This window comes from Ostrea edulis, chromosome 2, assembly GCF_947568905.1.
Source record: "Ostrea edulis chromosome 2, xbOstEdul1.1, whole genome shotgun sequence".
Lineage (NCBI taxonomy): Eukaryota > Metazoa > Mollusca > Bivalvia > Ostreida > Ostreidae > Ostrea > Ostrea edulis.
Genome location: NC_079165.1, coordinates 38,702,434 through 38,730,312, shown reverse-complemented (window position 1 = coordinate 38,730,312; position 27,879 = coordinate 38,702,434). Strand labels below are relative to the sequence as shown.

Sequence of the window (27,879 nt, the reverse complement as noted above, 5' to 3'; positions counted from 1 at the left end):
CGTAATTATCGGTAACGATATGGCGAGAAATTAATGTTTCATATAGCAAATCTTCAGATTAATTTTTTCAAGTGTAAATAAGATAAACTATCGATCGAAAATCTCAGTGTAGAAATGCTCTTAATGTGTCTAGGAAAAAAATCGATGCTGCTTTTCTGGTTTTTATGCAGACGTGAAAGATACATGATATTTCTCACAGCAGTTCAATACCGACTAATCCTCCGAATGTGAGTACGACTTTATCTGTTTTCAGTCTCTTGATTTTTCTGCAGTGAAATGTCGTCAGTCTTCTTTGAAGTTTTTCTCGTTCTATAAAATAGTTTTCTGTATTAGACCAAAAATGATTAAATGTTTGTCTGCATTAGACTAATGTATAGTGTTTGATTACAAGATTTAGATGTAAAATACAGAAATACAAACTAGCGAATTGACAGTGTAAATTCTAACACCCGAAAAGACAAACTTAATATGATGCCGTTTCTGGTACAACGAACCCGAAGATGGATTTTGAATTTGGAATGTTTGATTGGGATGTTCCTTTGATACATATTCTGTATTCTAGAACCTTCGAATTTACATGTTTTGCTGAAAATGTTTCTTTGCGACCGAGTGATATAGAGGGGACATTTTAAGTTGATCTTGAAATTTTTTTTTGAAAAGGAGTGGTATTTGAATAGGAATTTAAAATTATATCCCAGGAGCGGGGCTCGAATCCAATATCTCCCGGTCACGAAGCAATCACTCTGCCACTGAGCCACCGCCGTGACTTGTAACTAAGTCTGGTTTACATTTGCCACGGTGGCTGTGTGATTAATTCTTATACGATTTTCCGTGTGATTTTTAGGACATCGTACGAGGCTACGGCGTTTATGTTACATTATATACGGACATCGTGCCATTTTTTAATTTTTTTTTGCACAGAGGTTGGTTAAATCCGCACGATGGCTGTGCGAAAATTGTTCGAACACCATGCAATTATATGTAACGGGAAGAAGTGTATGCTGAGACCCAAAGTACAAAATCTATCGTCTTTACTGTGAATAGTACTTGTGATCAGGTATACTTATTATACTATATAGATTATAAAACACACTATTTCTGTGTTGTACCCAGATTCGGTTGTGATTCCTAGATAATGATCAACACCTTGTTTGAAATGAAAGACTTGTAACGTTTACAAATTTATTATAACAAAAGTAAATATGGTTTTAGAGTAGTTGATAACAAACAAAAAGTTTTCCAATGAAAATAAATGAGTATGACCAGAGGGGAATGTAGAAGTAACCAAAAAATAAGTGACCATAATTACGAAAAATAAATAAGTAATGAAATATGTGAGAAAATCTAAAGTTATGACAATAGCAAGCTTCCATACACTGTAAAACTTATAGTGTTATAAAATAGCTTTTCATGATACCTCAAAGTAATATAGGGCAAGGCTAAATATAAATACTGGGATAGCATAAATATGAAAATATTAACTCTGATAAATACGATATCTAATTTACTCTGACCTACAGTAAATTGAATCTGCTACGTATCTACATATTCTGAGGAAGAATCGTACTTCTTAAAACTGTTTCCTAACACTAGATTGTGTTCATTTACTGAAGGTTGAAAACCCTGCTCAATGTAAAAGAAAAGGAGCGAACACACATATTTTATACATAAAATACATATTGTCTATGCACTAACTACGTACTACAAAGCTAGTCAAAATAAAAATTATCACATATATAATACTTCCTGTGTTCCTGCAAGTCTCTCGGAAATCGAAGCTCTCGCGAATCCCGTGCATAGGCTGTGTGATGTCATGCAGCCATCGACCGCTTTCCACAATCTTATGGCCAATACAACCTCTCATTGGGTCAAATGCTGTCTGACTTGTTTCATACCGATTGTTAAGCCGTTCTAGGCACACAAAGTTTGACTACGGATTATTCTGTTTACCTGACCAAGATATAGGGCTCACGCCCGGTGTGACCGATCGACAGAGGATGCTTACTCCTCCTAGGCACCTGATTCCACCTCTGGTATATCCAGGGGTCCGTGTTTGCCCAACTCTTTATTTTGTATTCCTTATAGGAGTTATGAGATTGATCACTGTTCGTTATCTTCACCTTTCATATTGCTTTAAAGAATTGCCGTGTTGGCCTGTCGTACATTTGTTAACAAAAAATTAACAGAATTTCGTGTATACAATGGCTCTTAAGTCAAACAAAGGTAAGAAGTTTCGAAATGCGATTTTACGAGAACTTTAAAAGCATCTAGTAGAAATCATGCAATAGCTGTGCAAGAGCCAATCAAATGCCCCACAAGACTAGGAGATTGCTCCGTATGATTACTTTTTTTGCCCAAATGTCTTCAAAAAAGTTTCTCCTTCCGTGCAATGACCGCGCGGAGATCATACAATACCTTACATTCGACATGCAAAGGCTTCGGACTTATGATTTTAAAGATTTGTGTAACTTTAAACGACATAAACAAAAAACATCGTAAAGGCCATGGAGTCGGTGATTTCACACATGCAGTCACCGCCTGCCATCGCACGGAAGTCGCGCGGCAAGGTGGATACGACCATGTCACGGCTCAGTAGGAGCATCGCAAGCCTTAAACTAGGGAACGCATAACACACAGAGGCCTTGTAGCTATCCATGAGAAATTAGTCGAAAATATGATAAATTAGACCACATTAGTAAAATGATGACATTTAACGTCTTATTTTCAGATACATATTATAGTCTTGCGGTATGGCTGGAGCAAGACGCAAGACGAACCACATGAACAGATTTGTTAATGAAGACAGTCAGCGCAAAAATTGGGAGGAGCACTACTGTTTGGAAGAATATAACAATTATCATGAACATCCTGAAGAAGTTCGTCAAAATTTTTCAAAATGTGTTGTTTTTCGTGGTAAACACGTGAAACCAAATAGCAACCGTCCCAATACATACAAAAAAGGTCATCTGAAAAAGTGCATCATTTTTACATGCTGTGTCGTACTAATAATACTAACGCTCGTACTTGTTTATGTTTTCAACCACCAAAAAATAAAGGATAAAAAACAGTTATTATCCCAACACACCGATACCGATACTTCAGATACAAAAGTATGTGATCACATCGAAGTGGAGGATGTGTGGATCACTGCTTTACCTAAATTGTTGACAGAATCGGCATTTAGATTGTTAGATGTCAATCAAGATGGTATACTCGATATAATATTTGGTTTTGCAACGGGAGTAGATGGCTATTCGATACCTAGAGTTGTTTGTGATATTTATTTCAACTCCACATACCCATGCTTTGGAGGAATCATGGCTCTGGATGGCAGGAATGGACAAGAATTATGGAGGCACTATTCTGATCATGAATTATTTGGAATTAATTGCAATGCTGACCTAAATCTGGATGGTTTAAACGACTGTCTCGGAGGAGGAAGAGCAGGGGTACTATTCACTGATCTCATTGATTTTATGATAATGCAAAGAACATCCTGGTGTTAGATATGAGTTGTGATGTATATAGGTTATATTAATCAACTGTAGTAAATATCAGTCATTTCATGTTAAATGAAGTCTGTAAGTTTTAAGTCTGTGCATTTCAGAAAATTGTAACTAGGACTCCGCGGATAATAGGAATAAATGCCTGTCTTTCTGTATATGTCCATCCATCTGTCTGTCTTTCTCCTGTCTGTCAATATTGCACGTGAAAAGGATAAGATGCCTATAAATTCTAAGATCAAAGTATCTATAACATAATGAATAATTACTTGTTTTGTTTATTTATTTGTTTTACGTCCCTTCGAGAATTTTTTTACTCGTATCAAGATCTCACAACCTGTAGGTGAAATGCCACAAATTTTGACCTATGCCTCGAGCAGTGACTGTTCTTTATCGTGCCAACGCTTTACAGAAGTGAAAAATTCTCGAATGAGACGTAAACCAACAAACCAAGAACCATATGTAGACAAGAATTTCCCCTTCCGAAAATTTGACCGAGCTGCTTAAAAACTCAGTCTTTTAAGTTACTTTTTTAAAAAAACCCAACAAGATCATTTGGCTTAGGTCAATACTAAAACGTTTAGAATAATTGTCTCGACCACAACTTTACAATAAAGAGTTTTTATGATACGACCCACAATGTCTCAAAACTATGATCATTGGCCAAAGATATCGGTCATCGGTACGGTTTATACCTATATTAAACGTCTTAGGTCTGATACGGCGCGGGATCAAGAACCAAACCTTGGCTTTCCGGTTGCAAAAAGCGTGCGCCCTATCCCACAGGGGTAAGCCTGTTTTGGACCCGATGTCTGTGATATCATGAATATAGATCTATATTCATGGTATCACAGAATTTGGACTCAAAACGGGCATATCCCCTAAGACCTATCCTATCCACTTGGATACCGCAACAGGTCACTGATTAGTAATAATCAGCATGTTTATAAACCTAATAAAGGCCCTGGTCACTCCTGGAGATTTTATCTTTTCTGGTAAATATTCGTTGTAAAAATAAAATAATTTGAATTTGCTTTTAAAAAATAAAGGGTATTGTAATGCATTCGAGGTTATTTTTCCACTTGTGAAGATGCGATTGACTCAAATGAATCGCATGACGTCTCGCCATTACAATTTTCATTTTGCACAGCCTACATGTTGGTTTTGTTTAAAAATTTATTTTAGGTAATTATATATATTTATTACATCAGTTTCAGTTGTTCTAAAAATGATAAGTTTAACCGAATCGCCCAATTCTTACTATTTATAGATTATTTCACCTTGCCTTTAGCTACAGATCACCAGAGAGCTACAGACATATCTGCATCAAAAGGCAAGGTGAGATAATCTATAAATAGTAAGAATTGGACGATTCGGTTAAACTTATTCTTCTTTAGAACTACTGAGACTGAAGTAATGAATTGATGTGATCATTACCTAACAAAAAAAAAAATAAAAATAAAAAAATAAAAATTAAAGTATCCGTGTGCTTGATTGTATTGAGCATGTAATTTAATATTCATTTGCTTAATGACTTTATCTTAATTTCCTTAGGCCTTTGATGCTGTGAATGGTCGTACTGGAGAATTATTATGGAAGTTTGAAGACACAGAAGCCAAGAATAGACTTATGAATCTGTATACAGCACATATTATTGATGATTTAGACGGAGACACGGTGGTAGATATACTAGTAATTCACGGTGGTGACCCATTAAGCGAACCAGGTATATTGTATGTTATGAAAAATGTTTCTTTTGTTTGTTTGTTGTTTAACGTACCTGCAGCATTCAAGAATTTTCCCTGCATACAGAGGCGTCACTAGCTTCAGGCAATCCTCGAATGATTCCGCTACGCTTGACAAACTTTGAATGTGATATGCTCCGATTTGTAACATTTCTTCGCCGGAACTACCTGTTTACTCTTTTCCAGAACGCGTTTAAAGTTTAAAGATGGCCGCAAACAACTTATCTTGTGCACTGCAGTTTGTAAAAGATTGTCATGACACAACTTTAATTTAAAAGATAAGCAAATGCTTAAATATGTTGACAATCTGATCATATCCGAGGTCAGTGTTTCTTCATGAATATCTTTAACTGTTTTGGGGAAAATAAGACTTTTAAAGAGTATTAAAAAAAAAAGAAGTTAGATATTCTTAGAAATTTAGAATTTTTTATAGGCTAGCATCGTCGTTAAACCCCTCCCATAAATTTTGTCCAATTATGAATCAAACAATATAGAAAACCATGTTTTATTTCCTAGTCCAAAACATGTAGCACCTCACCCCATTATTTCTGACAACATACGTTTACTGTTATTTTTACATGCAAAGTCTGACACCCCCCTTCCCCGCTTCTTCATATCATAGCACCAGTGATTGGTAGTTGAAATGTAAGCTTGAACTGAACCCGTATATTTTACTGATAAAGGATGAAACCGACCCCCTCCCCCATCACGCAACTTAGGATTTTAGGTTCGGTTCGTACAGAACAACTCATTTTAGGAGGGGGGGGGGGTGTATAAATTATTTTGTTTTGGCTTGTCAAGTATTTTCAGACAATTGTGAAGTCAACTTGTTCGACTCCCTATAAACCCCCACTTTGATAAACTATGCAATGAGCCTGCTTTCTACAACATAAGCACCGTTTTTCTCAACTAGGCTTCTAAAGGCCTAGTATATATCATTATATCCAATACCTCTATGATTATTCAAATTGAATAGACTAATAAATGTATTTATACAAGTATAAGTGCATGGCTCACAGTCACTGTCATGTATTTTGAAACAAAACAATACATGAACATTTCATCAGCTATCTCCCACAAACAAGACTTTTATTTACTCCTGCATTCTTATTGTTTACATAGGAAGTACATGTGCATTATGGGTAATCAAATGATTAGCAAGTGGTTAACTCGGTTAACACAGTGTTAACTAATCAATGTGTTAAATTGCTTTCGAAAAACAGAATTTAACCATTGTGTTAGCTAATCACTTGGTTAGGAGTTAACACTGCGTTAAACTTAACCACTGTGTTAAAGTTAACCAGCTTTCGAAAAACCAGGCCCTGGGTTGCAAAGCTCGCGTCATAACCAGCAGGCTACCGTGACCTAACAGGAAAAAGGTGTGAGCACCAACTGGGAGTTTCACGCCCACTCATCACATAAAAAATCGTTAAACATATCTTCATTCACACAAACGTGGCATCAATAATAAAATGATAATGGTACATTTGACATCAATATTAACACAAAAACTATTCCTAGCTAATTCAAATAGTTAGCTTCTCAACTACTGTATGCGGAGGTTTTAAGGAACTGCATGTTGTATTCGCTCGTATTCAAGCTGATAATTCATTTCTGTTGCATATTACAAACAACTCATCTGAAGTGAAGAGGTCACAAACATATTTGTAGGGAAATGTAGTCAAGCTACATACAGTTATCATGGCTATTTGTATACATTTATAATTTCAAATTTTATCAATTGATTCAAAGGAGACATTTCACACTGTGGAAATAACATTAGAAGTTGGGAAGGTTGAAACAAGGTAACTCATCATTGATAATACCGCGTTATTTCTTGACAGGAAGCAAACATCGCCTATCGGGTCGAATTATCTTCTTCAGTGGAAAATCTGGAAAAGTTCTCAGCTGGTCAGGCGTGCCGGATGAGAAAGAGTCCTACTATTCTCCACAGATCATTACGAGAGCGGACGGAACGAAGCTTGTTTTGTTTGGAACTGGTGGAGAGACACACGGCGGGGGACTCTGGGTCATCAACATCAATGATTTGTATTATCGGCGAATGGATAAAGTATGAACTTTAATTTTATATTTAGAATAAAGACTTCCTTATAAATGTCGAGCTATAGAATTAGTACCCCGCATTTACATATCATGTCGGATCCCATAATTTAATTATAAAATTGGGGAAAATACACATCAAAATTGGGGTGTCGATGTCCTTAATTTCTCGTGAGTAATTATGTTCGACTTTTTGTAAGTCACATGGACTTCTTTTTGTTAACGCTATTACATATCGATAATTCAAAAATTATGTTTGAAAATTTTAACTGTCCCTAGAAAATGCCTTTTGAAGAATTGTCATACTTCATCCAGCCTACTCGGGAGACGAGTTCATTTGAGTATATTTTTTAAAAATCAGCCTGGGAGTAGCTAGGTTGAATGTAGGCATACGTGAATTTACACGCAAAATAAATAAAATCTTTATATTGAAAAGACTCTAGATGGTCCTGACTCCTGAAGTCATCTGTTATGGGTGGATGTTTCTCATATTTACTATAGGTTTAGTACAACACGCATTACTTTCCACGAACCCAATCATTAAATTAACATTTTCTTCCTATTCATTGTCCGTTTATGTAAATTTGGATATCTGTAAAAAAAAAAAAATGAAGTTTTTACTTTGTTGATTTGGAAATCTCCTATGCAATGAATGCTGAAGAAAATGATTTGCATTGTAGGCAATTTGTATTTTTTCCGATGCTAAGAAAGGCGTTATGACACCCCCTGTCCTACTGGATCTCAATGAAGATGGTGCGGAGGACATTGTCATGTCCATGTTCAATTCCCATGTAATTGCATTTGATGGAAAAACTTTAGATCAGTTGTGGAATTTTTCTGTTCCCTCGTCCGAATCGTACAAGTAAGTAAAAGGGAAAAAAAAAAGAAAAAGATCCCATCAATTGCACCCTGGCAATTATCGTTTTTGTCTGGGAGTATTTGTTGGACTGTTTACTGAAATTCTCTCCTGATAACACGTGATTAGATTTCTAAGGGGGGGGGGGGGGGTGTCTGGCCCGGAGACCATACACGGAGAATAGGGTTAAGTCAAATATTTCTACGTCGTATACGTTTAATCTTTTGGGATGTCCATACATAATTTGTTGAAATACTGAACTGAATGGTCCAGAGTTTAAATTTGCTCTGAAATATGACAAAGGTTTAGAATTATATAAATTGAAATTTTCAGTTTATGATACTCTCAGTGTAAGGTCACCTAGCCTGGATGCAGAGATCACAAAATCACCCAGTGTCTGTGTCATTATTATCAATTTCACAGTCTGTTAGTGCAATGATAAAAAGAGCCTGCTTGGGAATAGAAACTCTTATCAGACGATACAAATTTATCCCGGCGAAGGTTTTTTCTTCTAAAGGTTTGGATTCTGATTGCCGTTATTCGTGGCATTTATCGTTAAGAAACATAAAACAGTTTGCAATTTCATGGAAATGATCAATAGAATATAGCTCAAAGGAATAGCCACTGTAATAATAGATTGAGTTTGATGTATACATTTTTACCGAAATGCCATAATGGGGTTAATCAAAAGCTCCAACAGTCTATCAAAAGCGCGCTGTTTTATTGTTTTCGAAAGAGGGAATTTTTACACATCGTATGCGTGAATGATTTCGTTTTAAAAGGATGATTTTACTCGTACAAATGTAACTTTCCTGTTTGCTAAGTCAGAGACTGATGAAAGGTGAAGATCACGAACAGTGATCAATCTCATAACTCCTACAAACAATACAAAATAGATAGTTGGGCAAACACGAACCCCTGGACACATAATAATAATAATAGCCTTTATTTATCCAGGATAACACAAATTAGCATATAGCTAGTTTCCATTGTGGTCCTGCATTAAAACATAATATACACAAACATAAAATTAACATATAAAATTAGTATCTAAACATGAATACGATATAAAAGGAAAAGGGGGGAAATATAGCATAAGACACACCTAATTAGTGATACAATTATTACCTAAATATGAATACATGACATAAAAGGAAAGAAGAAAAAATAGCATAAGACACACGCACACACAGTGCCATATCACAACTACATTTGGCACACCTGAACAAACAGAGGAAAGCACGATGTTTAAGTGCTACTTCTATGAAAATATTCCATCAAATACATAGCTTTAAAAATGCCAACCGAACCAGAGCTTTGAACATTTTGAGACAGTTTGTTCCAAAGGAATGCAGAAGAGTAGCTGTATGAACGTTTAAAATTTTCAGTTTTAGCTCTTGGTAAATATAATAAATTAGACATATAATCATTCGACCTGGTTTGGCGGCAACTCACATCTCTTTTATATTTAAACACGTTTAGGTAATTTGGCATTTGATTATTTAAAACTTTGAACAGAAAGACAACCTTTCTAAACATAAAATAATCCTTAATTGGCATCCAGTTCAAACAAGAAAATAAAAAGCCAGAAGAGGTCCTGATATCTCGAATGTTTAAAAGTATTCTTGCTGTCCTCTTTTGCAGCTTAAATTTTTTTTAAAATATAGTTGATTTTGTACGTTACACCAGACAGTACAGCAGTAAGTAAAATGTGGAAAAACAATACTATTAAAAACTTTCATAAGTGCATTTGGTGGCATAAAATAACTCACTCTCTTAAGTACAGCAAGTTTTCTTACAATTTTCTTTGAAATAAACTCCACGTGTGCATCCCATGATAAAGTATTATCTATATAAACACCTAATAGTTTAGCCTGCTTCACAAATTCAATTTGTACACCATTAAAATCTATATTTAACATTCGACATTTCCGTAACCTTTGAGACGTGCCAATAAGCATACATTGTGTTTTTTGAAGATTTATACTGAGTTTATTTTTAAGCATCCATTCTGCACCCAACTTAAGGTCCTCTTGCAATTTTGATTCAATTACATCAACAGATTTATCACTCACATCCTGTGAAGTGTCGTCTGCATACATTGTAACTGAAGAGTGTTTAAGACATTTTGGATAATCGTTAATGTACAAAATAAGAAATAATGGTCCTAAAATTGACCCCTGAGGAACTCCTAAGGATATACTTTTTTCTCTAGATAACGCACCTCTCCAACTGACACATTGCTTACGATTTGTAAGATATGATTGAAACCATTTAAAAGTATTGTGACAAATTCGAAAAGACATAAGTTTATGCAAAAGTACTTCATGGTTGACTGTATCAAAGGCCTTACGCAAGTCAATAAACAGAACCCCTGTAAGCCTTCCATAGTCCATGTTTTTGAACCATTTATCAGTAAGACCATTCAACGCTGTCTCACATGAATGACTTGGCCTAAATCCAGATTGACTATCTGTAATTAATTTGTTTGTGGTTAAATATTCATAAAAGGAATTGAAGACATGTCGTTCAATAATCTTACTGACAACTGGTAAAATAGAAACTGGTCTGTAATTATTTACCAAATGCTCATCACCTGCTTCATACAATGGGACTACCCTAGCTCTTTTCCAAGCATCCACAAATGTGCATGAGGATATGGATTTGTTATGTGCCTAGGAGGAGTAAGCATCCCCTGATATCATATTACTGTGCTGCTGACGCCGATACCAGTAGGAAAGGGAAGACAAGGGCATTGTAACAGGAACGGTATGGGGACGGACATCACCCAAATAATTTTTGCTGAGAGAGAAGGAGGTTTTTTCTTCTTCTATAAGATCTGTGATCATGCAACGGCTATCTGTGGTCAATAAAGCGGCGAATTTTAAAATCTATTGTTTAAGCAATCGTGAAGTTACAGTTAAATGAAATGGATATCAAAATACATAGATTAAGCTTTGTTTTATTTCAAATTATGTCATCAAGTTAATGACATTAAGAAATGATGCATGTATTATCGGATGCTGATGGGAATCTATATAGCCCCAATCACCCCCCCCCCCCCCGCTATCCTGATCTATTCAGCCTCTCTAATGTTAAATACCTTTTAACGCCCCTGGGAGGTGCGGTTACCGGTGTATGACAATGGTTTTAAAGTTTCCCCGTTTCCCAACGCAGAAAAAGCACCAAAAAGTAGTCGGGCTACACTGAATTTGCGGAAATATTACAATCCACCAGTACACCACTTTTACCAAAGCTGAATTACACAATAAATCTGTGTACAATAGGTTCTTGCACTAAATGATGAAAAGAAAGACCAAAAGCAATTTTAGTATAGCTAAGTTCTTTCAAGTTAACTTAAATTTTTAAAAAAAAATCACACGAAAGAAATGTAAATTAATATGTAAATTGCTTGTTATAATCAGAATTAATCACCTGAACTCTACATGTATCAAATGAAAATGGTTTAGAAGTTGTATCATGAAATTAGAAATTATGGGAGCGGGGGTTGGAGTAACAAACTCTCACGATCTAATGAGGAACCGGCTCTATGTATATGTATATTTTAAAGCAATTTTTCTTTTTTTCTGCGCATGATTTTTACGATCATATACATGTACATAAACACGTAATATCGATTTCTTTATATTTCAAAGCATAATTTAGCATTATTATTTATCACCCCCCCCCCACACACACACACACCTACCTAAGGAAGTAGCAAACTCTCGGTAATTTATCGCTGTCGTTTTAATGGATCGCTGGGAAACGACATAAATCATATTTTCTGATTCATTGATTCTGGACTTCTGTCATTTTCAATGTTGACTCACTAGCCTAAGGTTAGTTTGATGAAGGATGTACGAGAGCAGCAACTAAAACGAATTCAAAGCCCTCTGGCGTCTTCAAGAGGCCAAATCCAAAATGCAACAATCCATGATGAAGTTTTGGAGGCAAATTTGTGTCAGAATAGACAATATGTCGGATTACACTGTTTGAAGAACACGTGCTAGATAAATTGGAATGAAATTTACGTTGAAGTATACATGAGAAATAGTTCACACGGATGTCGGACAGTTTCAATGTATGTACATTTGTACTGTATGTTCATTTTACATCTCTGCACGAAGATACGACAAACGAGTGATAACATCGGTCACTTTAATAGTTTCATATCGTACTCGGTTAACAGGTGATCTCACGCTCTCGTTAACAATAATGCTCGCGATTTTTTTTTTTTTTTTTACTTCCACACGTTATGTCACTTTCCCGTTGTTGATAATCGCCCAGTTATACTAGTACTACTATGATGGAAAGTGTGAATCAGTTAACTGTTACCCAGCTAGATATTGTATTCTCGATGTCCTGTGATGCATATTTACCCAATTAGATGTCGTCAATAATGACTGAAGCAAGATACATTTTGCTCCAATGTTTTTTGCACTGATTGTGGAACAAACATTCCAGCTGTTTACAATTATAAATAGAACGGTTTAGTATATTACATGTATTTCCCTTTTTTGTAGTACACCAGCACCAGGTTATTATAACAACGACAACATACCTGATTTTTTGATTAAATATGCCCATGGACCCGGTTTCCCTATCTATTACTACTCAGAGGTATGTGTATAACACTTCAGTATATGACTTTAACAAATATAGTATCACATTTAATTTATTGCATATAGAGGAAACTCATGCTGCGTGTCTTCACATTCAAAGGGTAGATATGTAGTATGCAGCATATTCGAGTTCACCCCACCTATATGAAACTTTGTTACAAATGAATATAATTGGTTACGAAAGAATCTCATTACTTTCACGAGATTAAAAACCTATAACACTTTAAGATGAGGGTCACATTGCTCACTTTCATTATTCCATTCCCGTGGGGATCCAGGTTAGAATAGGTCCTCAGTACCCCTTGCTTGTCGTTAGAGGCGACTAAATGGGGCGGTCCTTCGGATGATACCGCAAAAACCGAGGTACCGTGTCACAACATGTGTGGCACGATAAAGATCCCTCCCTGCTCAAAGGCCGTACTTGCCAAGTATAGGCCTAAATTTTGCAGCCCTTCACCGGTAATGGTGACGTCTCCATATGAATGAAATATTCTCGAGAGAGACGTTAAACAATACACAATGAATTAACCATTATTCCATAGTACATGTCTGTCTGGTATGAAAGTCTTCTCTGAGCTGTCACTCATTTCTTGTATCATCCAATACGGACGATCAGAATACCAGTATTGTTTAAGTTCAATACTCAATTGGGCTGTAAAGTCATGATCCCTAACAATATTTTTAATTATTTTATTTCTACAGTAATAATTTTATGTTTTGAAATCTTAAATCCGAGCATGGAATTATACTATGATGAATTAAAAGTAGAATTTTTCTCAGTAAATGCTTGATTTTTACGACGGCAAGGTAATTCAAGATCATTTCATGTTCCAGACGACAATTCTGGACGGTAGAGATGGCAAGAGTTTATTAAGATCTCCTCTTTTGGATACAATGGGAGCGCAGTCGTCCCCCCTGACGATCAGTATGGAAGGATATGGAAATGACGTGTACTTGTACTGGATTTCCGACTGTGAACATCATGAGGGACAAGGGGGAACATACAAATTTGTAAAAGGTATTGAATATGAATATTCAAAAAATGGAAATCATTCAATGTTTGATCAAAAGTTGAAAAAGATATGAAATATATGTATGAAGACGCATACCTGTATGCTGGAAGTTTCAGTCAGCTTCCATGATGGAATGTTGTGTATCGTTATACAGTCTTCCTCTCAATAACCACCGTACTATAAATAACCATACAAAGCACAAAAAATGGCTGGTTAAAGTGGGTGTACGGGTGTACACTCTATAACGGAAACGGAAGGGACATAATTCAGAACCAGTAAGAAATAGGATGAGAGTAATACGAAATGTGATGGCATGACACGCATGCGATTTACATGATTCGATTTAAAGACTGAAATCAATTACCAATTTATATAGTAGTTATTCTAAAATCTAATACCATTAGAAATCTTTTTATTCAGAATCATTTATAAAGACCTAAATTTTTATTCACGCGACTGATTTAGTGATTATATTAGGATGACGACTTTGAATCTGGAGGCTTGTCCACATGCACAGAATGCACTTTATGCCTCTTATGAGAAGAAACCGTCCAAGCAGTAACAAATAACCAAACACTGTAATGCTGTTTTGTCGAATATGTCATTTATTGAATGACATAAGGTAAATTATTAAGTAAAATGTATAACAAACCATTAAGGGGGATCACCTGAATAAACAATACCTGCTGAAACATGTACATAAGTGTCAAGTAAAGTGTGATCCCCCTTTGAGACTGACTAGAAAAATACATGTAGTGAAAGTACAAATACAAGTTATAGAGGCGTCCAAAAAATTATCGTTGTGGCGTCAACATAAAGCCTTTCGCAGTTATAGGCTGATTTTTATATTGGTTAATTTTATGATATTCAAATTTCTATATACACTGTACCAGGGCATTGGTGATTGTTTTGTTCTGCCTGAATTATGAAAGTTTTCAAGGTATATAGATATAAAAGATACACATGTATCAATATACCTCAGATTATTTGAAATCGGAAGACTTTAATTAATAATGTCTATGATCTTTACATTCATTATCTTTAGGCAAGAAAAAGTAATCAATAATTACTTAGTTGTCCTGAACTTGTTCATTACAATCCTTTATAGCCCGAAATCTGAACTCAGTTCATTTCTTCTTTAAATATTCATTGTCCTCATATAAATGCATATTAATGCGAAAACAAAGCTTGAAATTTTGTGGCATTGCATACTTTTAAGGTCCCAAATCATGCTTATACGATGTTAGATATTTGAACACATACACTTTGTATATGAATTGCAAGATGTTCTGTTGCTAATATTTTAATGGACTAGTAGGCGATGGTAAAGGTCTGCTACATTCAGGATGTTAAAAAAACCCACCTAGCTTTCCAAGTCAAGAGATTTGGGTTTACTTCGAACCTTTCCTTTACAAAAATTGAATGTTTTTGTGAATGTTTTTGTGAATGTTTTTGTGAAGGATGTCCATGTAATTATGTTAATGCAAATGTTTGTATAATTCCAAGATTCAGGGGGATCTTTCACGGCTTTCTGATAAACAAATTGTGTTCTACTATGGGTTTAAAAAACTTTCTACTTTTCTAAATTACTGTTTATTTATATTTCTTACAAGTAGGTTAGTAGACACATGTGCATATGAGTGTAGAATGATCAAACTGGTTCAGTTAAAACGGAAACCAGTTATTACAAGTACTAATAAAAACCAAAAACCAGTTATTACAAGTACTAATAAAAACCAGAAACCAGTTATTACAAGTACTAACAAAAACCAAAAAACCAGTTATAACAAATACTAATAAAAACCAGAAACCAGTTATTGCAAGTACTAACAAAAAACAAAAACCAGTTATTAGTAGTACTAACAAAAAACAAACACCAGTTATTACAAGTACTGACAAAAACGGAAACCAGTTATAACATGTACTAACAAAGACAGAAACAAGTTATTACAACCTTTTAATGTTTCTGAGCAAAGTTAATCCGTTATACATCCTTATTGGAGGTAGGATTCAAATAAAAAAAGGGAATTTTGATGAAGTCTCTTCGTCATTTATGGCCTCCAGATCAATAATTACTAGGTCCCCGAACACATAGTGTCGGGGACAGATTGTTTTTTCTCCGTTTCTTATTATTTCCCCGAACACATAGTGTGGGGGACATATTTTTTCTGCTCAGTTTTCTTATTCTTCTTATTCCTCTTCTTCATTTAAAATTTTTAGAAAAGACCTTGAACAACAGATCCAATTCAAACTTTGTGGTCTAATAGAGGGTCATGAGGAGGAGTGCACTTAATTTTCAAAATAGCCAATTCATATTGGCTGCCAAAAAACGTCAAAAAGTCCAGGTTGTCAGATTTCAACCAAAATTTATTTCTATAGTTTAACGCTGTTAGATTTTATTTCGCAGGTCGAGAGTTCAATTTCCGGTGCATTTGGAAGGGGGTATATTCATGAGAATTATGTATACAATCAAAAAGACTATAATCTTACCGATTGTTAGACCGTTCTTAGCACACTGAATTTGACTAAGGATAACTCCGTTTACATGATCAAGATATAAGGCTCACGGCGGGTGTGACCGGTCGACAGGAGATGCTTACACCTCCTAAGAACCTGATCCCACCTCTGGTGTGTTCAGGGTTCGTGTTTGCCCAACTATCTATTTTGTATTGTTTATAGGAGTTATGAGATTGATCTTCACCTCTCATCTATAACAGAAATTCTGTCATGTAATCCATAAAGCACTACCCCACCTAAACCACGTCGCAACGAATATTGATGAATGTAAATGAATAACGCTAAATCATAACTTACATTAAATTTGTAGATACCAACGTTCATGAACAGAGTAGATCAGATATTTGTCGTCTACGTTTTAAGTCTCGAGGATTTACTAAACTGATGGCAAAGAATCAACACATGGACTCACAAGGAATTCCTATTTACTATTCCGGTGTGTACAACTGCTTGTTAAGTTGAAAATAATAAGTATCATGCTTCAACTCATACATGTAGAAGAATATCTTTATGTATGTAAAATTTCTACATCAAGTTTGATAGAACCTACATATCAAGGTTTAGATGTACAGGATTTGTGTTTTCCGTATTGTAACCTACAGTGAACCAAGGTAACCCTATATCTTATCATGTTTAAAGCGCTTTTATCATCCAATAATCCCAAGAGGGGTGTCTACCAACAACTCTAAGAATATTATCTCCAATCCTTTGGAAACTTCAGAATGGCACGCCTACTCGATATTTCGAGGAAAATGTCCCGTGATTTAAGGATTTTTAGGAATAAGAATGTAAAACAACTCTTTCCTGTATAACTCCGATATTTTGAAAAAATTTTTATCTGTCTGTTTTTAGTTAATCGAAAATGCATTTTGATACGATCCATCGTAATACGTTTAGTTCTCTAGGGTTCTTAGTGACACGATTGAAGGATAGAGAACGTACATTTGGAAAGCCAAATTGAAGACATGAAGCAGTTCTCTTTTACAGCACGTTGAACAAGAGATACAGCCAATATCTTAGATTTTACAGCTGTCCCAAACGATACCACATCAATCTCAAAACAATCTGAAATTTATCCATTACTTTCAGCACTAAGACTGTAACTTGACGTCAACCATTTTTTCCTTTGCTTTAAAGTTACAAATTTTTGAAGAATGTCATTAGACTTATCTAGCCTTTTTTCTGTCTGTTTTAGTTTTGAGTTCAGCATACGTAGTGAAGTTTAAAATTCCTCGCTCCCTCTAAGTGATTTATGTAATTGACCCCCAAACAGCCCCCCCAACCCCACTAACGAACAATTTTGATAAGTTATTCAAACAAAGTTAACAATTTTAGACCTATTGTTTGATCCTAGCACAAAGCGGTTGACGACACTGATATGCGTTCCGGGATTCAGAATGTTTATATTTACATGTTTTAGAAACTAATGAGATTCGCCATACAGAAGAAGAAAGATTGCTTATAATAACAAATAGGATATGAGATCATCAATTGTCCTAAATGTTATGTAAAATCTTGACAAGTACTATAGAAGAGAAATTAATTGTTTTGATCCACCCGTTGAAAGATCTATATTACATGTATTGGGGCAGTTTGCTACTTGAATATTGGGAAATACCTCACAAAGAATGCACAATGAACTGGAATTAATCGCATTACATATGATTGCAGGAGACAGAAAGCACGTAGAACACGAACATTGGATAAATACCACTACAGAATCCATTCTTTACATCAAAACCCATCCAGATGTGTACTACAGTTTCCTGAAATACCAACAAATGGGAGAAAATATAAACAGCATTAAAGAGAAAAAGGTGATCTAAGTTTTGTTATCTATCTATCTATCTTTTTCTTTCTTTATAATCTGTGTGTGCAATTGTTTATTTCATTGGTATGTGCAGATTAGTTTCATACCGATTTTTAGACCGTTCTTGGCACACTGATTTTGATTACGGATAACTCCGTTTACCTGATCAAGATATAGGGCTTACGGCGGGTGTGACCGGTCGACAGGGGATGCTTACTTCTCCTAGGCACTTGATCCCACCTATGGTGTGTCCAGGGGTCCGTGTTAGCCCAGCTATTTATTTTGTATTGATTGTATGAGTTATGAGATTGATCACTGTTCCGTTATCTTCACCTTTCATACATGTACATCATATGCAATGGAATGATTAATATTTCTCTTAAATCAGGTTACAAAAAACTACAAAATCAAAGATGAAATGCAACCCTCTGAAAACATTTTGCATCCCTCAACAAGTGGCAAACTGAGGAAGGGGATAGATATCGATAAGCGTCATATCATCATGAATGACAACCATAATATTCAGAATAATCGTGAAAAGGGTGAACACAGCAGGAAATACTACCACAAATCAGCACACAATTCATATAGGAAGCAAAGAAAAATCAAACGGCATGTCGGTCCTCATGACGACGATGGGATTCAGCGATTACTATCCACCGGAACTTTGGCTCCATCTATGCTTGTTTCTACACATCCAAATTACAATCATTCAATCGATGTACTGTTCGCTACATACTGGTTCTTTCCCGCTAAGACAAAGGCTATCCTTCCAGAGGATGAAAAATGTATAAGGCAAAAAATGGAAGATGAAAAATATCGTTTTGATCCAAAAAGTAAGCACTTAACCAGTTTTCCCCATTCCCTAGTTCACTTTTCATAACCACGATCCTACTGATATACTGTAAGTGGTTTTAATTTCGCGGTGCTAAAAGTTCGCGGTGTTTCATATTGGTCTATTTGCGGTTGTTTTAATTTCGCGGGAAAATCCCCGACCGCGAAATATAGCGAAACTAAAACCACAGCAATCATTTCCCCATTTACAGTATATTTATTTCGCAAAATTAAGTTATCGTGCTAATGTTATCTGACGAAGTTGGTGGAAGTAAGGGGTATATTTTTCTCACAGTTTTCATTTTTATACTGTTTCATGTGTGCACAGTACTTGACTGATTTATATTCGTTATGGTTTTCCAAGACGATCTTCATTAACATAACTTTGGGAAGTGCTGTACACAATTCAAAGTATCAACTTCAATATTAATAATAATTTCCGAAATTATGAATTAAGCGCCATCTTGTCGGGAATCCCTATTAAGGTCCCAAATGATAAAGACTCATCTTTACCTGAAATTGGTTCTATTTAACCATTTCTGAAATGCACCTCCCAGGTCTTTTGTCTGAACATTTGTATTAAGGTTATGTCAAAATTGAATTGGATTTCGTATACAAAGTTGTATCGAAAACAACAATTCAACGCTGTAGCTTTGATAATCTCAACTTTCATGTAGCAAAATAAGACTGACATCTTCATGTATGACATATGATTATGAAATCTTGCATCCGGGCTAGAACATGTCAAAGAATTCATGCCGTAAGAGTATGTAATGACACACTTAGTATGTCGCATCACCTACAAAACATCTTCGCTAGCGAAGATGCCTACAAAATGGCTACCCAAATTTCGAAGTGATATTTTACCATAATATAAAGTTCTAGTCTACGTTTACTACATTTATGATAAGGTATAGGTACATTTGCATGGAAATTTATTTAGATGTTAGACTTGCTGTACACATGTTTCACAGATCACTAACGCCGCCCCGATACAAACTCGTTCTGAATGGAAATCAATACATGTATAACCTTTGAGCTTATTAGAGATGGTTTTGATATCTTTTTAGCAAACCATTTGATGATTTTGAAAATGATCTTTTGACCCATTGTTTCCGAATAATTTTAACATTGTGTATACAATTTGAACTGTAAGTGAAAGGGATCTCAAAGGGGGGGGGGGTGTACTCTATGTGACAGTAGCTTGGTTCAGAACCTTGACATTAATATTTCACCTATTTGTAGAACACGGTATCACGTCTTTACTGAAAGAACTTGCTATACGTTTGGTGTAATTACTGTCCAAAATTGTGATCTTGACCAACTTAATTATCTAAATCTTTCATATTTTATATGATTTATGAACTCTTAAGGCTCATTGTAACCAGGTCTTTCCAACGGTGCCATGTTTGACGAGCCACTCAGTGTGAACTTCTCCGTGAATATTAAACTAAGATGACTGAGCGTTGATCTTTAGAATGAGTAATTTCTAAGACGAGATCTTTCTGATAGTTCATATAATATATATAATAATATATAATAAGAATTGTCTGTCATGAACTATACGTTTGGCGGTGAGATAAATACATTTTGTTTAAACTTGAACATGAATACAAACCAACCAGGTCTTGATTCAAGATGGCAGTCTTGGAAGTTGGTTGTAGGTAGGATAGAAAAAGCCAAAAAAAAAAAAAAAAAAAAAAATAGAAACAAATACGTGGATTTTCAAAATGTACTAAGCGGCAAAATACAACTATAACCCCTCAGTGATGTTAGGAAATGTAAAACAATTCCTACCTATTTCCCTGGAATATGCTTTAATTATTATCATATTTACATTAAATCATATTACATGCACTTCATTTTGATTTTATATGTATCACATATCACATGTACTTTGTTTTTAATCAAATTCTTCTTTGATTTCTGTTCGTAGACAAATACTACGGTCTAGACCATGATGGTTATGAGCATGCTATTACAGACGAGTGTCTACATAAAAGTGGCCATGAACTACCTGAGGATGAAACGTACGAATCCCAGTCTACATATAATCCCTACAATGTACACATGGGTCAAATGACAGTTTACAGGTAAATGAATAGACAACATAGTCTTTTAGCTGTGACAATTAAACATTTTGTTCTATTTTGTATTACTTATATGAGTTAGGAGGTTGATTAGTTTGTTATCTTCACAGTAGGAGAAATAGGTAATTTTTTCGCTCAATTGCTTAAAATTATACCTTTTCAAAGTGGAAGAAAGTAGAAGTAATCCAAAAAGAGCAGTATGCAAGGTGAAGATAACGAACAGTGATCAATCTCATAACTCCTATAAGCAATACAAAATAGATAGTTGGGCAAACACGGACCCCTGGACACACCAGAGATGTAACACGTATTGTGGGAAACGAGAAATGAAGAAATCAAAAGGTTGAAGAACTTGCCTTTTAGCCATCTTTCAATGCAAATGGATTACTGCGAATTACTCATGCAAGTGTATCGATGAGATTCAGTCACTCTGCTAGAATCAAAAAGGGATTACTCTCCATTCAGCTGAAAACCAATGAAATATACAGTACAAAAGCTACAACGTTGTATCGAACGAGATGTCTCACTCGCCAAGTACTGTACACGTACATTTCATTTCAGACAAACTAATTCCAGAGTTAACATAAGTAGGATGCAATCGTTATGGATCAACCAGCCAGTATAGCAATTGACAAAAAATATCCTTTACAATCGCCAATCCCAAAGATCGTTGTGGAATCATAGATATAATTTTTTATAGGGTGGTCATGGAAAAGTGGCACTTCCAAAAGGATGACGGATGATACAATTCGATTTGAGACGACTGTGATACAAGATGCACAATTATTTAAAGAGGACCTGTATCTCCAATACCGTAAATCTCAATATTTTGACGTAGATAATTTATTGTCAATTTTGCGGGTCTATGAAATTTGAAAAAGTAAATGTATTTTCGTAAAAATAAAGCTCCTTTGTTGTCCATTAGTGACAAAACTAATTCGCAAAATTTAAGTACACAAAACTTAATCTAGTGTAATAACAGTTTGACCCAATTTTTCCAAATAAATCTTTCCAAGATGTTCCAGATTACCGTATGAAAGGATTGCAATTTTTATCTGTAAGTATGTATGCTTACTCACGTATGGACGATCGGAACTGCTGAAAGCTAGATATATCAAATCTGTTGAAATAACGTTTAAATTACAGGTTGTGGCACAAATACCTCAGCTGTTTTTGTGAAAAAGTACCATTTGCTATTGCAATGTTTGTTTTGATGATATGTGGGAAGGGTGAGGTAAAAAAAAAAATCTGAAAAAGGAACTGTTCTGCAGGAACTCAATTGAATACCAGGAGGGACTGTTGTTGCCAATATGCAAACAATTGATAAGTGTGAAAAGTTGCAGACATCGATCAAGAAGACGGCGAATGAAAACTAATGATTATGGAGAGCAAGTGGGACAAATTTCAATGACCAAAAACATGGAAATATATAAATTCCTTGAAAAGATTTCAATAGTAGAAGACATGTCGACCGACAGGTACAAACTTCAAAACGCTGATTCCAAGTTTGAAGTGTATCTTACCAGCTAAAGTGGCATTTGGTCTGCTTTCACTTTAAACTGTTTCAATAATTGTTTTCTACCTTATTTGTATTTCTCTTGATCTGTTTAAATATATTGGGTTTACTTTTTAAAATTGAAAAACATACATTTTCCTTTTGAATTAGAAATGTCTTTTCATAATCGGTATTGGTTCTATGTTTGAAAGTTTACGAGTATGTCTTATCAAAATATTATCTTATTACAGCAAAATGTATGAAGACGTATACTCATTTTCGTTCTAAAGTAAACTTTATGCATCTACGCAAAAATGAAATTTCTAAATATATATTTTAATGCTACAAGGGTCAACACAATGTCGTCAAGTCTTCAACTGATAACAAACAACCGACATTTTTGTCGAATTGTGGATTTATATCTATTTTCAATTGATATTATATTAAACATAAGATTTTCTAAAGCGTTCAAAAGAAGTGTTTTATACGGTGCTATTTCTGATAAGCCGTTTTAATGGGCCAGAAAAATATTTTTCTAAAGCTTTATTGTTCCTACCTAGCATAAAGTGTTTGATAGTATAAAAGGCTTATATCTCAAACAAGATTAAAGATGAAGGTACAACACATTAAGCACAATGTTTTAAAAAGCTCTACCGGTTTAAAGTTTTTCTAGCAAAATGGCTTTTTTGTACCGTTTTTCTAATAACAGAGTAGTTTTTAATGTGAAAACCATTGATACCGATCGCGAAGTTCGTATTTTCAACACGATATAGCAATATTAGTGGACCTGTTTTTATATTCTTAAGAGGCAGCATTGATAGCTTCTACACGAGAAGAAAAAAATCTCTTGATGTTGCATTCAACTCGACATTTAAAGCTACCGACGACTTTTATCTATTAACAATACTTATTTTAATTCATATGTCGCTTCGATATATACCACTGAACTCGAACAAATACACTACAGAGTTTTTCACATCAACTTCCTACTTAGATATTTTATTGAACAAAAATGTTAACAGCATGTTTCATCAGTCTCAATTTTTATGGTCGTTATTACGATCTAATTTACCAATGTAACCTGTCATTGGGTAAAGTGCTGTCTGACATGGTAACACTGGTTATTTAGGGTTCATGGCGGGTGTGACCAGTCGACAGGGGATGTTTACCCCTCCTAGGTATCTGATCCCACTTCTGATGTGTCCAAGTATCCGTGGTTGTCCTCCTTTTGATTTTGTATTCTTTGTGGGATTTCTGGGATTGGTCACAGTTCGGTATCTTCACCTTTCCATTCATTATCAGAATTTTTTTCATGAAAGGGTAGAACTATTTTTTCTTACAAGAGAATCACATCTCTCTTTTTCTTTCTCTTTTTATCTTGTAAATGTGTAAATCAAAACATTATATAAATATAATAATTAAATAAATTGTAATTATATTTGTATGCTAATCTAGAAACAAATATCTTGTATACACATTTATAAGGAATAAGAACTCGTACACAATTGATTAAAATCAACGCATTTCTTAATATGGGCCTATGATTCTGAATATTAGTATTCGTTTTTTGGTTACACTATATTACACTTGATATTACTTTTGGCAGATTGAGGCTGACGATAACATGCAAGGAATGTGATCAAAATAGAGAATGTTCCCGCGTCTTACCTTTTGAAAAGCAGCGATGGACATCGTATATGGGGAACGAAGGTGACAGTCACTGGAAGAAGACTACAACAGGAAACTAAACACATACATACATACATACACATATTGCATGTGTATATCAAGATATAGAGCTCACGACAGGTGTGACCGGTCGACAGGGGATGCTTACTCCTAGGCACCTGATCCCATCTCTGGTGTGTCCAGGAGTCCGTGTTTGCCCAACTCTCTATTTTGTATTCCTTGCAGGGGTTATGAGATTGATCACTGTTCGTTATCTTCACCATTTATACAAACATACTCTCTCAATTACCATCACATATACCCACTGAATTCGTTGTGTGACAGTCACTGGAAGAAGACTACAACAAGAAACTAAACACACACTTACATAGTGTATATGTATATTCATATTATACTTTATACGTAATCACCATCACATATACTCACTAAATTCGTTGCAAGTGGATAATAAATATAAAACTTACACTGAACAATGTCCATCAGAACGTTTACCAGAACATTGATGTGTTTATTCATTTATTTAAACAATCATATTAAGTTTGTGCACAATTTTCGACCAACGCGGAAAAATGCCCAATTAAAAATGGTTGCCTTCCTTTAAGAAGTGTTTTTATTTCAAAATACCAAACTTTTTTCGGATGTTCAATTAATTATCTAATTACGAAGCAGATGTGGACGACTCCGTTGTGTCGTTTATCTCGAGTTCACAGGGATATACCGAATTAACATATGAATGAAAATGATTATTGTTAATAGATAAAACGTCCTCGATACATCTAAATGTCGAGTTGAAGGCCACAGCAAGATACTTTTTCCTCGCATGTAAAAGTTTTTAAATAAATTCTGCGTCATAAGAATATAAAAAGAAGTCAGCTAACAAAGGATCACAATTCATGCCAATGGGAATTCCAACAGATTGTTGGAAGACCTGACCACCTAAGACTACGAAGATATTGTCAATGAGGAAGTCCAGCATACTTTTCTTTTGAATTTTAGAATACTTCTGCATGGAATCAGAGTGGTGTTTAACAGTACTTTTTGGACGACTGATCATTTTCTTGCTCCATATTTGTTGACGATGTGACCGGCTATGATGTCACAAAGTCTAGTCTTTAATGTGAGAAATTGTCATGTAATGTATTGAGAAGTCATACATTTCAATGTTGTTGATTTGAGAAAAGTTTCGCGATTTCAAATTTACTAAAAGTTTTATTTACAATCCATATTTGATACACACCATTTCTGGCATATGTTGTGACACAATACATTTGAAGTTTCTCCTTCACAAATGTTAATATTTTAGTGAGGAGCAGAGATAGGGGCTTGGTAGAACACTTACTCGATCCAGCAATATATCCTTCTTTGTAAGGGATTTGTGAAGTTTGGGAATCCAGTATAGGAACGGTAACTCATATTCATCCATCCCATTTACTGAGATTATAAATATGTCTAAAACTGAAGCATGATGTTGAAGAATAACATCTTTTGAAAGGGGGGTTGGAAATGGGATTACTAAATATTGAAAATTTATATTAGCAATGATATACATGTATGTGATAAAAAGATATAAATTTCAACATATTTAATTCCAAAAAAGAGACAATCTTCCCTAGGTTTTGGATTTCGCAGAAAATAATTCATGCACCTCTGGCTGGTTTAAAACACAGTAGCAATAATGAGCCTGACAATGATGTTACAGGCTTTGTCTGCTGGAACCAAAAGATATTCCTCATGTAAACCATCTAATTTTTTAATTAAATGTACTTGTGGTTTACTAAACCCAGATAGATTAGATGGTACATACTTTTGCTTTGATGTGTCTAATACGGGATTTTAATATTCCTCGTATAATTTTAATCCATTCTGACAAGGTATCAAGTTCTTTTTCACATTTAGCCCATCGTCTGGCATAATATTCGACAGAATTCACAACAGAGATGAAGTTCTATTGCCAATTGAGAGACAAGGGTTCTCTGAATTTAGAACCTTTTAAAATAAGTGATTTCAGGTCCTGATATTCAACTATATCAATATCACCAGTAATGACATGTCCAGCTGGACAATAGTTGAAAGAAGACGACGAACAGGAACATCACGGGTCTTTTGGATATGACCTTAAAAACGGAGGCTAAAGAACCCTCACTGCTACGACCGTAAGCATTAAGCGCAGGTCTAATATTTGTGGTACTATATCTACAAGTGGTGAAGTCTCAATATGAGAGAAAAAATCTCGACGGGAGGTAAAACAATCAACCAATCAAAACATCGCAAAGCCCGTACAGAGATGCATTGCAGGAATCAGTAAATGTTTTACCAAGCCCTTGTGTTTACTGTTCATGAAAATAAATAGAAACTTCAGACGTGATATGCCACAAAATATACGAGAAAGGGTGTAAATCAAATTTCAAAGAATTTTACAAAATTTGAAATCGAATTTTTCTCTCTCCAAAGTCCAAAATCAGCAGTATCAAAATATGCGACATTTCAACACTTTCACAAGCATTCGTCACAGAAAATCGGTAAGTAGGCGTTTTGAGATCATAGAAGACTGTCTTATCAATATATAGGTCACATGAGGAATATACATGTAGATTCGTTTCACCTAACAAAGCTTTAACAACATTGTCTTTGTTTGTAAGGCTCATTATTACAATTACATAATCCAAGTTTCCTTTCAAATGAACAAAAAGTTTATGAAATTAAACAGTACATGAATCAAGGTCCTACGGCGAAATTTTTGTTACCGATGTTACGAAAGATATATAAGGGATTATTGATATTTTCTATACCCAACTTCCAGATCAAGCAACAATATTTACAGCCGAGGCCAGGGCCATACTACCGTGTATAAAATCATCTCTAGATAAATGTTGGATTCTCTTTCCTGTTTAGTAAGTTTGTGAAATATATACAACTAGATCGTACTATATCTAAGACATTATAAATCAATATCACTATTGCAGAAACAAGGTAAATCAATTAATTTTTCTTGAATTCCAATTGGTATTTGCAATAAGACAAAAGCAGGCGATCCTGCGAAAGTAACATTTCTGATTGAAATTCTTAACTTTAAAATTCCATATAAGGACCTCAAATGAACATGTACGTTGTCTCCCTTTGACAGATTGAAAGATATCTCTATAAAACGAGTTACACAAGATAAAAAGACATGTAAACAATCCAAACAATGTAATTTTGATTTGATAAGAAGGTATTGTCACTAGTATTCGGCCAATCTAAGTTGACACATTCATATTTGCTTTTGCCAGAATGTACATTCTATGACTGTGGATTTTTAAAAAAAAAAACATAGGCAGCTGGATTGTAGTGACCCGCTATCAATCCTAAGAAAAATGTTCAATAATATAAAGTCACTGACAGAACAGAGGAGTACCTCAAACGGTTCATCATACGCCCGTTAGATACTAATGAAACAATTTCAGTGCAATATCTGTATCCATAATGAGAAAAAAGTTCAGGGAGCTATTTGATCTACTTTTAGCCCTAAAGTAGGTCACGGTGCACCAACATATGCAAATTGAATCTGTATTTCTCTGATAGAAAAGTTGTGAACACATTGCAGGGTAATACCTGTATTCATAATGGGAACAGATCTGGATAACTGTTTGACCTACTTTTAG

At 34.9% G+C, this 27,879-nt stretch overlaps 1 protein-coding gene across 1 annotated transcript; it reads left to right on the top strand.

Moving 5' to 3' along the window:
* On the top strand, positions 1–24,831 carry LOC125682281 (uncharacterized). Its single transcript, XM_048922749.2, has 12 exons — positions 1–227; positions 2,729–3,449; positions 5,058–5,229; positions 7,093–7,319; positions 7,990–8,171; positions 12,692–12,788; positions 13,625–13,808; positions 16,631–16,756; positions 17,992–18,137; positions 18,519–18,966; positions 20,901–21,057; positions 24,156–24,831. Exons 2-12 carry the CDS (start codon positions 2,751–2,753, stop codon positions 24,295–24,297), a joined length of 2,580 nt encoding a protein of 859 aa, XP_048778706.2. The 5' UTR covers positions 1–227; positions 2,729–2,750; the 3' UTR covers positions 24,298–24,831.
* Positions 24,832–27,879: the final 3,048 nt, after the last annotated feature.

Excerpts from the sequence above, each read along its gene's own strand:
- LOC125682281 (XM_048922749.2), top strand. The coding sequence starts at position 2,751 with ATGGCTGGAGCAAGACGCAAGACGAACCACATGAACAGATTTGTTAAT. Across the intron at positions 13,809-16,630 it reads AACATACAAATTTGTAAAAG|ATACCAACGTTCATGAACAG; the intron begins GTATTGAATATG and ends TTAAATTTGTAG. Across the intron at positions 16,757-17,991 it reads AATTCCTATTTACTATTCCG|GAGACAGAAAGCACGTAGAA; the intron begins GTGTGTACAACT and ends ATATGATTGCAG.